The following is a 13,351-nucleotide window of genomic DNA, read 5'->3' as shown; positions in this document are numbered from 1 at the left end:
TGCCAGTTAGAACTGTGTTTGCCCAATTAAAACTGGGCTTCAATGTCTCACAGAACAGGCAGATGCTATTGGTGATTCTGTGACTCAGAGATTGCAAAGCCCTTTGTCTTACTTAGGGTTTTCTTGCCCTTTGTCTTACTTAGGGTTGTAAGGTGGTTACTGTAGCTCCAGGCATCACACCCACATTCAAGGCAGAAAGATGGGGAAGAAAGTAGGAATAGAGGGGAGCATTGTTGACATTTTTCCTTTTGTCAGCTAGATAAAAGTTTTCCTAGAAGTCTGAAAGCAAATTTCTGTTTTGATCTCATTTGCTAGAAATGCGACACCTGGGCATCCCAGAAGCAGGGGGACTTGGAGGATGAACATTCCCCTTTGTCTAGATGCTATGGATAAGTGAAGAAGGGAGGGAGGGGACTGGGGACACAGAAGGAATAGATGGGGTATTTGCCCCAAGTGAGATTTTATCCTATCTAACAAAGAGGGAATATGCTAATTGATCATCATGCTGTTGCAAAGATGGCAGCACCCACAGCCAATAAGGAGGGAATATGCTAATTGACTGCCATGCCCTCAAAGATGGCAGCACCCAGTCCCCTCAGCCCCACAGCCACCCAGGGCCGGCCTGAGGCGCAGACAAGCCTCGGATGGTGGCTGCCCAGCTGACGCCCAAGGCACAGGCAAGCCTCAGATGTCGGCTGCCCAGCTGCCCCGGGTGTGCCTGAGGCTCAGACAAGCCTTGGATGGTAGCTGCCCAGCCGTTCAGGGCTGCCGGAGGCTCAGGTAACCAGGGCCAGCTGAGGCTTGCAATGTGGGCAGTGGCAGCAGCAGAGGTGTGATGGGGCGTCGCCTTCCCCTGATCCCCGGGTGCCTCCCCCCCCTGAGGGCTCCTGGACTGAGAGAGGGAGCAGGCCGGGCTGAGGGACCCCCCCCCCTACAGTGCATGAATTTTCATGCACTGGGCCTCTAGTATATAAATAATAGAAATACATGTTTTATAGAGAAAGGCTATCTATATATATAAAAGCCTAAGCGACCATTACTACTGAACGACCAGAACAACTGGAATGACCAATTGACCAGTCGCTATGACACGCACTGACCACCAGAGGGAAGATGCTCAATGCAGGAGCTGCCCCCTGGTGGTCAGTGCGCTCCTGCAGCCAATCTCCTGTAGCCAGCCAACCACCCATGGTCCCTCCCCCGGCCGGTCAGCCCCCATCAGCCCCTGGTGCTAAACAATTTGTAGACAACCTGCTACTGGATCAGGGTTTTGTATGTAGCTGAGCAGCTCCCTTGCTATGATCTATTGAAAGTCAGCCCACAACACAAGGGTTTGTCTTGCTCCCATCCTCTCCCTTCCCCAGGGGCCGCCCACCCACCATGGTGGCAGCACAGCAACAAGAAAAGGAGGTGGGGGGGGAGGGGCGGGGAACTGTGCGGTGGCGGAGCACTGACGGCAGCATCGGCATCCGGCATCAATTTCTTCCACACCCAGTCCAGCGACCGTCACCTCCTCTTCCGACCCCGCCAGGACCTTTGGTCCCTGGGCTGGAACGGGGAAACCAGGGCTGGGTGGCAGCGGACATGGCCCTTTCCCAGGGGGGCCGAGGGCTGGCTCCCTCCTTGGGGCCGGTGGCCATCTTCCTGCAGCCCCTCCTCCGGGATGGTCAACCCCCAGCGGTCCCTCCCTCTGTACCTCCCCCAGCCGGCAGGCCCCAGTTGTCCCAGTCCAGCCCCAATTGGCCCTGATTGCCCGCTGGGTCTAGGGTCCCCACCCATGCATGAATTTGTGCACCAGGCCTCTAGTAGATATATATGTCACTTAGAGCCCTCAGAAGAGGACACCTAGTTTCATAATAATTGTTGTTTTCATCATGTAAAACTTCGCAGTCTCTGTAATCCTATCAGCATCAGATCTTGGATTCTGGAACTTGCAGGCACAGAGGCACCGTTATCCCAATGGTCTCCCTCCTGCCCTTCCTACCTTTTCTCTTTAGAGCACTGAAACCCTTTAAAAAAAAAAAAAAAACACTACATTTTTCCAATGTGAGCCACTTCCTGATCTCATTAACTTCGTCCTCAGTGATTTGGCCAGACTCTGCTTCCAGCCTGAAGCAGGCAGGAGATTGTATAAGTCAACGGTCCGTCAGGCCCATCACCAGGCCAACGTCAAGGTCTCTCCCAAGGACACTGAGATGAAAACAGCAGAAGAGCCAGCCCCGAGGCTTGGGCAGACCCTGGAGTGGCTGAGGAAGGAACTGGTAAGGCTTCGCATTGCTTTTTACCTGACGCCGCCACCCCGCATATTCCAAGGTTTGCTGGTCCCCCTTCCCAGGTGCCCCATTGGCTGGGACAGAGGCTGCAGGCTGGGGTGCAGGCCCTGCAGGCAGCCCTCTGGGATCAGCCACACAATGCACAGTCACCACCTCAGGTACAGGGATAAGTAGGTCATGGCCTACATAGGAGGCTCTGGGTGCACTGCGTGCCAGACCAGCTTCAGAAATTACACTGAGTCCTGGGTATGTGCCCAGCTCTGCTGCTGTGTGGCTTCTACCAAGTGGCTTTACCTCTCTGAGCCTCAGTTTCCTTATCATAAGATGGGGATAACAGTTATACCCACACTGCAGGGGTTACTGAAAGGATTCGGTGAGAAGATGGTGTAATTCGCTCGGTGTCTGCTCAGCACATCTGCTACAATCCTGACCCCGGTGGCTGTGGAGTACAGCCACTGTCTTAGCCTGGGTGTACTCTATGTCCACCTGGGGAGAGGCTCGCACAAGAATTGGGGTAGTAACGATTCATTTTGGAGGTACAAGCCCAGAGCAGTGAGAGTGAGGAAAATGGGGAGTGGAGGCCAAGGGCACATGTGCAGGTTGTGGGCTCGATCCCCAGTGAGGGACTTGCAGAAGGCAGCCGATCATGATTCTCTCTCATCATGGACTAGAGGCCCGGTGCATGAAAATTCATGCACTGGAGTGGGCGTTCCTCAGCCCGGCCTGCCCCCTCTCACAGTCCAGGAGCCCTCAGGGGAGGGAGGCGACCCTGCCATCAGGGGAAGGCGACGCCCCCACCACACCTCTGCTGCTGCCACTGCCGGCAGCGCAAGCCTTGGTTACCTGAGCCTCAGGTGGCCCTAGGCGGCTGGGGGCCTGAGGGGAATGGGTGCTGTCATCTTGTGGATGTGGGCACCACCTTCTTTCAGGGCATGACAGTCAATTAGCATATTCCCTCCTTATTGGCTGTGGGTGCTGCCATCTTTGCAACAGTGTGAGGGTCAATTAGCATATTCCCTCTTTATTAGATAGGATGTTTCTCTCTCTCTCTCTCCTCTTCCTTCCTCTCTGAAATCAATAAAAAAATATATATATTTTTTTAAATGTGTGGGAGGAAAACCCTAAAATTGAGAAAACACAGACAACGTTTTCCCAGGAATTAGGAAGGAAAGGCTGCGTGTTCTCGGGGGTTTCCTCTTTCTAGCTCTCTGCTCTCATGGTGTTATTACTCCTGCCTGCAGGGTGTACTTCACACTAATATGAAGCCATTATCACCTTAATGCCTATAAAATGATGGGTTCGTGAGGGTTATAGCATATAAGTGGGGTTGTAAATAAGAAGAATCATATTTAATGTTGATGATGATGATAATGAAGATCATCACCGATCTTGGTAGTTCAGCATGTCCTATTTTAGAGTGGTAACTAATTCATTCCATCCTCATAATGTTACTGGGACCAAAGTCTATGTGCCCAATGCTTCAAAAGGCCAAAACTCAAAATGTCGGGGTTTGGAAGAAGGAAAGGTTTATTGATCAAGAAGGCACCCACCGAGAAGATGAGAGACCTAGCGGTGCCTCAGATCCATCTTGCCCACTGGACCAGGCCCAGGGTTCCTAAGGGGCTGAGGAAGTGCTGGTGCTGGTGGGGCACGTGTTAATTAGAGGACCTCGGAACCTGGCCATCGATGGTAAAAAGGCATCAACACTGGATCTTCCTGGACAACAGAACCTTGACTTCTGAAAGGATTCCAGTGTTTAAGTTACAGTTATGTCCTGGTCCGGTGGTTCTGTGAGGTGCGGGCTGGGGCATGGGAGGTGGAGGATGGGAGGTGTGGGGGGGGTGGTTGTGGTGAGACCTTGGTTCTGGGTGCAGCTGGAGGCCAAAGTTCCCTCCCCTGTGCCATGCTCCGGCTGCATGATTGTGGTCTTGGTCTGCTGTGTCTGAAAAGCAACTCAGTATCTCGTTGCACCATATAGGACCATTTTGAGCTAGTTACAATAAGAGCCTCAGAAGGTAGGTAATTTGCTTTCCATTTTGCAGGTGAAGAAACTGAGGCTTTGGTGAAAACGGCTTCTTTGAACTTGTGGGCTTGTCTCCGATAAGACAGTAATGAGAACAGGCTTTCTGGGGGAATGCCCAGTGTACTACCTGACCCCTCGCAGACCTGTTCTCTCTCTCCTAGGCTGAGATGCAGATCCAAGACCAGAAGCTCCTGCTCACACTGCGGCATCTTCACAGTGTCCTGGAGGAGCTGCGTTCTGAGAGTGCCCACTGGGAGGATGCCATGTCCAGCAGAGGGACATCGCCCATCAGAGCTCGAGCAGGCTCCGAAGGCCGGGGTCAGCAGCCCGTGTCATCCAGGCGGCTGGCCCAGCTCCTCCAAGGGGTAGATGGCCGACGAAGCTCCCTCCCTTAACTGGTCAGAGATGACCCTGGGCTTGAACCCCCCACCACTAATCTAAGTTTTATGATGCTGTTGGGGTGGGGGACACTGGGATGGGAGTCAGGAAGTCCCTAGGTTCACCTCTGTCCTCATCTACTAAATGTCCCTGGACCCATCACTCAACTTCTCTGTGTCACTCGTTCTTTCTCTGTCAGTTATCAGCATTTTTGATGAGGCACAAATAAGGTTTTGGATGTGAACATGCTTTGAAAAACACAAATATGTTACACTAGCGTTCCCGTTGCAGGAAAAATCCTGCAATAGGATTTCCTGCTGCACTCTACCCCGCCTCCGTTCCTCCCTTGTCGCCCGCCCCGCCTTCTCCTCCAGCCCGCCTGCTTTTCCCTTCGCTCCCGGCCCTGACTTCGCTCCTCCCTTCTCCTCCCCCCTCCCCCGGCTTGCTTGCTTCTTCGAAGCTTTACTCCCTTCTGCAGCTCTTGGCTTCTTTCGATGCTGTCTTGATATGCAAATTAGCCACCATCTTTGTTGGGTAATTTGCATACTCATCCTGATTGGTTGGTGGGCGTGGCTTATGTGTAGCGAAGGTGTGGTCAATTTGCATATTTGTCTATTATTAGATTAGATGGTTCTGGAAAGCACCATGAAGTAATCCTATCCTTGGGAATTTCTCAAAAAGTAATTGTTAGAACAAAGAGCTCAGTGTGCAAGGAAGTTTATCTAGTCTTGCCAAGGTGAAAAACAGAAGCCTGTGTAAAGCTTGATGGTTGTTTTCTGTCTTCCAACAGGACTTCTCATTCCCCTTTATCTGAAAGCAACAGACGCTGTCACCATTCTGGCCATAGGGATGGACATGTGATCAGGCCTGCCCAATTATAATGCACTAGAAGCCCGATGCACGAAGATTCGTGCTCGAATGGGCTTTCCTTTCCCTGGCTGCAGGCACCGCCTTTCCACTCAGGCCCAGCCCCTTTCCACTCAGGCCCTGGAGCCCCCTCTTTCCGCTCCAGCCCCGCCTTCCCATGCTGCCCAGAGGTCCTGAGAGACCAGGGGTGGGGCAGAACACCCGCCCTGTCACTCAGCGCCTGTGTATGCAAATTAACCGCCATCTTTGTTGGGTTAATTTGCATATCACTCCTGATTGGCTGGTGGCATAGTGGAGGTATGGTCAATTTACATGTTTGTCTATTATTAGGTAAGATGGTCACTCTAACAACATGATTGGCTAAGTGGGTTGGCTGAGTGGGTCAGCACAGCCAATCACAGCCTTCTCTGGGATTGCTAGCTGGATGCTTGTTCTATTGCAGTTGCAAAGCTGGGACTGCCAGAGGCCATGTAACCTGCCAGGTGAGGAAGACCTGTCTGTGCTCAGAAAGAAAGAGGCTAATTTTTTTTAAAATATATTTTATTGATTTTTTACAGAGAGGAAGGGAGAGGGATAGAGAGTTAGAAACATCGATCAGCTGCCTCCTGCACACCCCATACTGGGGATGTGCCCGAAACCAAGGTACATGCCCTTGACAGGAATCGAACCCAGGACCCTTCAGTCCACAGACCGATGCTCTATCCACTGAGCCAAACCAGTCAGGGCGAAAGAGGCTAATCTTAAAAGAGAAGTAGAGAGAGGACCACGCAGAGATAGGCTGAGCGGTAGAGTGCTTGCTCTTTTTAAAAAGTCCCTGGTTTCGGGTCCTAGTTCAATGAGTTACTCCTGCATTCTTTCCAGCGACTGAAGCCAGTGAGTTCCACCACCACCACACACACCAATTTGTTTTTGCTTAAGCAGCTTTGAGTAGGGTTTCCCTCATTTGCAACCAAAACAGTCCTGAAGAATACAATCCAGATGTTCATAGAAGCAAAGGAGGGGAGTGATGAAGAAAACAGCATTTCACTCCTTCAGGGTTGGCAATAACAACTCTGTAATAGCAGGCAACAATGTTTATGATGTGGCAGAACATTCAGTGGCATGGGGTGCTGGAGTTATAACTTTGAAAAAAATAGAAGAGGCGAAAATAAAAAGTCCTGTTGTTATTGTTGTTACGATGGTATGATTATTGGTAGGCCTTTTTATTTTTTAAAATCGACTTGCATGTTGTTAGAATATTGTTTTTATGGTTTTGAAAAAGTAAACCCATTGCATACAAGCACAAAGTGTGGGGGATTTGCATTATATGTACAATGTGTACAGGCATACTAATCTGAGGTTTTTTAAATATAATAGTTGATACTATGAAAATACTTCTCTATTGACGGCTAAATGGATAAGCAAAATGTGATATATACATAAAGTGGAATTTCACTCAGCCTTCAAAAGGAAGGAAATGCTGGCATGGATGAACTTCAAAGACATTCTGCTGAGTGAAATAAGCCAGTCAGTCACAAAAGGACAAATATTGTATGATTCCGTTTATATGAGTTATCTACAGTAGTCAAATCCATACAGATGCAAAGTAGAATAGTGGTTTCTAGAAGCTTGGAGCATGGGAGTGGGGAGTTTAATGGGTACTGAGTTTCAGTTTCGCAAGATGAAAAACATACTGGAGGGATGGTGTGATGGTGGCATAACAATGTGAATGTACTTGATGCCACTGAACTGTACACTTATAATGCTAAAATGGCAACATTTCTGTCATATTTTTAATATAACACAATTAAAAATAAATACTTAAAAAAAAACAGCACTGTGACGCTGGGCTGGGGCTGGGGCTCAGGCTTCACGAACCACATTTCTGTGTTACCAGTGCCCCATGTTAGAGTTTGTTGGACTTTGCCAATAATCAGGATGGGGCTAGAGGAACACCCCAAGGCTGGAGGAGGGAGAAAGAATTTGCTTCTTCATCTTTGTTCTCTGTCGCTTCCTGTTCCTCATAGCAGCAACACCTCGCCATACTTCACTTCACAGGAGCAATTTCTCCCCCTGGCACCAGCCAGCACCCTCTTGTCAAGGTTCTAGGTCCCAGACCCCATGGGCATCCACCAAATGCCAAGCTAGGAAGATATATTTGGAGAGTCACACACTGGCTCTATGACACGTGAGACAGGAAGTGCTATATGTCCCTTCCTCCCACAGCCCATTCAATAGAATAAGTCACATGATCTGTCCCAGGAGGCGGCTGGGAACTGTGGGTAACAGAGGGAGCGGCGTCTGGTGAGTACCAGGGTGTCAGGCACATGCTCCAGTCTCTCTCAGCTTCCTTGTCCTGTCTGAGCACTGGGAGCATCTCTTGTTCTAACATTTGTTTGACCCTGACACCGGCTCCTACAACCCTTGTAAATTCCTAATTATATTGATTCTGGGTGGGCTCCTGGATATGGACTGATCACCAGAAAGACCAAGCCATGATTGGAAACTTGGAATTTCCAGCCCCATCCCCCATCCTCCAGAGAAGAGAGGGGCTGGAAATGGAGGTACTAATTGTTCATGCCTACATGAGGAAGACTCCATAAAATCCCACTAGTAGGGCGTTTGGGGAGCTTCCAGTTTGGAGCATCCACATAGCAAGAAGGTGTAGATGCTTTCCTGCACTGGGGACCCTCCCAGACCTTGCCCTATGTACCTCTTTATCTGGCTGTTCCTCGATATCCTTTCATAAACTGCTAAAGGTAAGTAAGTGCTTCCCTGTGTTCTGTGAGCCATTCTAGCAAATTAACTGAATCAAGAAGGGGGCCATGGGAACCTCCAATTTGTAGCCAAGTTGGGTGGAAGTTGTAAGTAACCTGGGGACCTACTACTTCTGATTGGCATCTGAAGTGGGGTGGGAGCCATCTTGTAGGACTGAGCCCTTAACCTGTGAGATCTCCATGTAGATAGTGTCAGAACTGTGTTAAATTGTAGGACACCCAGCTGTTGTCATGGCGAATTGCTTGGAAGTGTTCTGTGTAAAAGCAAAGGAAAAACACACAGGAGATGGAGAACGGGGTCTTTCCCTACTCAGGAGGGAAAGTCTAGGTTTTTCTATTCAGGCCTAAAAAGCAATGGCCAAGGAAGCAAAAGCAGGGCCATTGAGAGCAAATTAAACTGGCAATTCAAAGTTTGGCGTTTGACAAATGTTTTTGTGTCCCTTAACCAAGAGCTAAGGTAACTGCTGTGTGGATGGGCGCCACCTACTGTCCATGCACCGTCATTCTTCCGGGAACCTGCCTGCCCTGGGTTGTAGGACTGGCTCCTTCACCATGTGCTTTCTTATTGTGGGGCATCTTACTGGGAGGGCCAAGGAGGATAAGGCTTTCTGGCCCTTGAGATCTGGGCTTGAGTTTCAGCTCTGCCCCTGAGTCACCTGGGGCAAGTCACTTCTCCTCTGAGCCTCCATTTAACCTTAAATTTAAAATGAAAATGACACCTCTTAGATCTGTGAAGAGGATTGTGGGACAATGCTTTGTAAACTGGAAATAACTGGAGGCAATGGAAAGAAGCATGGTCTGCAGTTTAAAAAATATTGATTTTTTAAAATACTTATTGTGCACCAGCTGTATGCCAGCCACTATTCTGCATGTGGGAAGATAGCAATGAATAAAGCAGACAAAATTCATGTTTTTATTCAGTTAACATTCTAGCACTCCAGTTTCTGAGTCATTCATTCACTCATCTACAAATATTTTCCTGATACTACGATGTGTTGGCACTTTCCTAAGCAGTGGGCATGGAGGGATTCCAATATGGCTAGAGCACAGGGAGCAGAAGGAACAGGGTTGAACCAGGTTTTATGGGGCTTAAAGCTTTTAAAGTTTAGGGTATTCTTTTCTTAAAGAGAAAGAATACAAAGTCATAAATACAGAATTGGGTTAGCAAATAAATTTTTTAGAATAACAGAAGAAATAATAAAAATTACAAAATTTTAAAAGCTGATAAATATCACAAACATTATACAATCTAGAGCCAACATATTCTTACTAATTAGCTGCATGACATAGCTCTTTAATAATTTTTCTCTACTTTTTTTCTGTATATTCTTTGATCATCTAGTCATAAGACAATGATTATGTTGTTAATCCTCACCTGAGGATATTTTTTTCCATTGATTTTTAGAGAGAGTAGAAGGAAGGGAGGAAGGGAGGGAAGGAGGGAGGGAGGGTGAGTGGAGGAGAGAAACATCGATGTGAGAGAGGCATATCAATTGGTTGCCTCCCACATGTGGCCCTGCTGGGGATCAAACCTGCAACCCAGGTATGTGCCCTTAACCAGAAATCAAACCCCCGACCCTTTGGTATGAAGGCCAATGCTCTAACCACTGACCATACCAGCACGAGCTGATTTTGTTGTCTTTTATAAATATACTAGAGACCCATGCATGGATTCATGCACCAGTGGGGTCCCTCAGCCTGGCCTGCACCCTCTTGCAATCCAGGACCCCTCGGGGGATGTCAGAGTGCCAGCTTCGGCCCAATCTCTGCAGGCCAGAGAATGTGAGGTTGTTTAAAGGGTAAATGAGACAACCTATCAACAAGGAGCCTGAGACCTATATCAATAGCCTATATATTGGATGCCATCGCCGTTCCAATAGTTATTAGTATTTACTATGAAGCTCAAGGGAAGAAGCCAACTTTGGATCCTTATGGTCTAGTATGATTTTTTCTTACATTCTAGCAATTGGCTTTAACTGTTGAAAACTGATATTCCAGGCAGAAAATGTTTTCTGTCTCCAAAGTGTTGGTCAATGTGAATGATTGCTTTAATTAAAAAAAATATTTTTATTGATTTTAGAGAGGAAGGGAGAGGGAGAGAGAGAGAGAAACATCAATGATGAAAGAGAATCATTGATTGATGGGCTGCCTCCTGCATGCCCCCTACTGGGGACCGAGCCCGCAACCCGGGCATGTGCCCTTGACCGGAATTGAACCTGAGACCCTTCAGTCTGCAGGCCCACGCTCTATCCACTGAGCCAAACCGGCTAGGGCTGAATGATCTTTTTAATAACAACAGTAATAATAGTTAATATTTATAGAGCATTTGTTATTGCTAGGCTCCTTACATGCTTCATCTCATTTATCTCTTACAATATCTATGGCACAGATACTTTTATTGTTATCATTTCCATTTCTCAGATGAGAAAAACTGAGGTTCAAGGGATTAAATAACTTCTTCAGGGATCCCCTTAGCTAGTTTGTGTGTGGAAGAGATGCGACTCCATCCTAGGGATGTTCAGAGACCAGGGAGAGGAGTCAGACATTACTACCTTTCACAATTGTTCTGTAGGGCCCGGTCATCCCCCTGCATCGGTAAGCTTTAAGGTTAGAGAGTGCCTAGAGTTGCAAGGACAAAGCTGGTGACTTCGTGCTTGGAGAGGAGTGCCTGGCCCCCGCCTCGCCCCGCCCCGCCCCGCCCAGGCCCCTTGTCCCTCCCGTCTCCTTGATTCGTCACCCGCAAGCCCATCCCAGTCCTCGCCCAGCGCAGCCCACTGCCCCGCCCTTCTCCCCGCCCAGCCCCTACCACTCCGCCCACTCGCCCCGCCCATCCCCTGCCACTCCGCCCTCTAGCCCCGCCCATCCCCTGCCACTCCGCCCTCTAGCCCCGCCCATCCCCTGCCACTCCGCCCACTCGCCCCGCCCAGCCCCTGCCACTCCGCCCACTAGCCCCGCCCAGCCCCTGCCACTTCGCCCTCTAGCCCCGCCCAGCCCCTGCCACTCCGCCCACCAGACCCGCCCATTCCCTGCCACTCCGCCCACTAGCCCCGCCCAGCCCCTGCCACTCCGCCCACTCGCCCGGCCTCTCACTAGCTGACGCCCAACCACTCTGAGAGCGAAGCGCCTCAGGCTGGACGCACTGACCCTGCATTCCCTGCTGGGGCGCACCTGTCCCGAGATCCGCGCTGAAAGTAGGGCTCAGCCTGAGGGACCACGCGGGACCTGGGGGCTGAAAGCGGCTGAGTGATGGGGCCGCGGCCGCACGCATCCCCGCACGCGCCTCGCGGGGCTCCTCACAGGCAGCAGCCACGAGTCCCCCTCGCCTGAGGGAGAAACTTCTGGGGCTGGAGGCGTGCCCCGTTCTAAGTCCCTCCTGGGGGCAGGGGCGCTGGCGCCGCCCCTCTGGCCTCGCTTCCCCTCTGGGAGCACCGGCCTCGGCCTGGACCGCTGCGGAGTCCCCTGTGGGAGGAGCTTTGGCGTCCCCGCGCCCGGCGGTCGCCCCCTCCTCACAGCCCTGGACGCCCCCGCCCCAGGACCTCCCAGTTCCCCGCCCCTCGCCCCGCGTGCTCCCCTGAGGAAGCGCGCCCTCCGCGGCTCTCCCCGCGAGCGAGCGAGCGTCCCCTCCTCCCGCCCCGCTCCCCCTCGCCCTCCCCTGGCCCCGGGTCCCTGCGTTCGCGTCGGCTTTCCTTTTCCCGGAGCCCAGCCCGTCTCGACGTCGCCCGCGGGACTGGCGGGGTTTGTCTGTGAGAGGGATGTGAGCCCCGGAAAAGCAATGCCTCGGGAATGTTGAATCACGGGGTTGGCGTCCTTTCTTCGGAAAGTGCACTGACCGTCAGACACCTGGGAGCACTTTAAAAGGATGGACTGGAGTTTGTTCCAAGTTACCAAACACGCAGGCTAAAGGGAAGGAACGAGGAGCCGAGCAGCCGCCGCCGCAGACGGGGCACTCCCGCCGCCCCGCTGAGGAGTGGGGTCCGCGGGGTGGCGCGGCCTCTCTTCGGGGCCCAGGGGTTTGGTTCTTGGGGTGGAAATGGGCCTGGATCAAAGTCCCGCTAAATTTTTAATTCTGTGGCTGATTTTGTTTTTGTATTTATTTTGGCTCAACTTAGAACTTTAGAAAAGAAACACACACACACACACACACACACACACACAACACCCAGAAGCTTTATAGTGGCAGCTTAAAATTGTTTATATGTGAGCAAAGTCATGATTCTCCCTCTAGAAGTCAGCGAAGTATTATAACTCCCCTTTGCTTAATAATGGAACCTATGGTGTTCGTGAGAAGAGGGCAATGGGTAGAAATATGCTTAAATTCTGTCTTCGTTTTAAGTGGTTTACTTTTCCCACTCTTATCTCAGAACATTTTAAGTTCTTGTTTCCTTTCTTGCCCTCTTTTTTTTTTTCTTATAGTTTCTTGTTTTCTCGTTTTTTTCCACTTTATGGTCCTTTGGAGTCTTATTGTTTCAACTTCAAACATTAATATATTGTTGAGTAAACCAGAGCATCTTGAAAAGAACAAAGAAATTCAACTCCTGGATGTAAATCAATAATCCCACACTTCTCAAATTCCTATGTTTTAGAAAAGAGGTGACCTGTGTTCTCCTTTCCTAGCTTGGCCCACCTTTTCCAATTCATTGTTTTTACCCCCTGATCCCATCTCTCTCTCTCTCTCTCTCTCTCTCTCTCTTCAGCCTCCCTCCTCTACTTATTGACCATATTACTAAGAGAACCCTTTATAGGATAAAATAATTAAAATGTAAACAGGGATTAGGGGTCAGGATACATTTAAACCAGGTGTGATTCACAATCTAATAGAGCTCTGTCATGTGTTTATTATTTTGTATTTTAAATAAGGGTTTCTTCTTTACAAAAAATAATTTGAATTGAATAAAACATTGAGCTAGAAGATAATCTGAGCGTTATTTTATAGAACAAATGAAAAGTGTTTTTGCTTGCTGTCAATTAGTGCTAAAAAGTTTTTGTAATCAAATTTTAAATATCTTTTAATGTTCTCTCTTGTTCACTAAATGCAACTAAGGAATACAGGCAGC

At 49.7% G+C, this 13,351-nt stretch overlaps 1 protein-coding gene across 1 annotated transcript; it reads left to right on the top strand.

Moving 5' to 3' along the window:
* Positions 1-2,132: 2,132 nt before the first annotated feature.
* C12H20orf202 (chromosome 12 C20orf202 homolog) lies at positions 2,133-4,691 on the top strand. The gene is made up of 2 exons (XM_028145105.2): positions 2,133-2,261; positions 4,458-4,691. The coding sequence occupies exons 1-2, from the start codon at positions 2,196-2,198 to the stop codon at positions 4,689-4,691; spliced, it is 300 nt and encodes a 99-aa protein (XP_028000906.2). The 5' UTR covers positions 2,133-2,195.
* The last annotated feature ends 8,660 nt before the right edge of the window (positions 4,692-13,351 follow it).

Source organism: Eptesicus fuscus, chromosome 12, assembly GCF_027574615.1.
Source record: "Eptesicus fuscus isolate TK198812 chromosome 12, DD_ASM_mEF_20220401, whole genome shotgun sequence".
NCBI classification, from domain to species: domain Eukaryota; kingdom Metazoa; phylum Chordata; class Mammalia; order Chiroptera; family Vespertilionidae; genus Eptesicus; species Eptesicus fuscus.
Note: the sequence above shows the minus strand (reverse complement) of the source record. Positions and strands in the feature narration are given on the sequence as shown.

What these genes read in the sequence shown, in the direction of transcription:
- C12H20orf202 (XM_028145105.2), top strand. Translation starts at nt 2,196, where the DNA reads ATGAAAACAGCAGAAGAGCCAGCCCCGAGGCTTGGGCAGACCCTGGAG. An exon ending in AGTGGCTGAGGAAGGAACTG is followed by an intron (nt 2,262 to 4,457) that starts GTAAGGCTTCGC and finishes TCTCTCTCCTAG; the next exon opens with GCTGAGATGCAGATCCAAGA.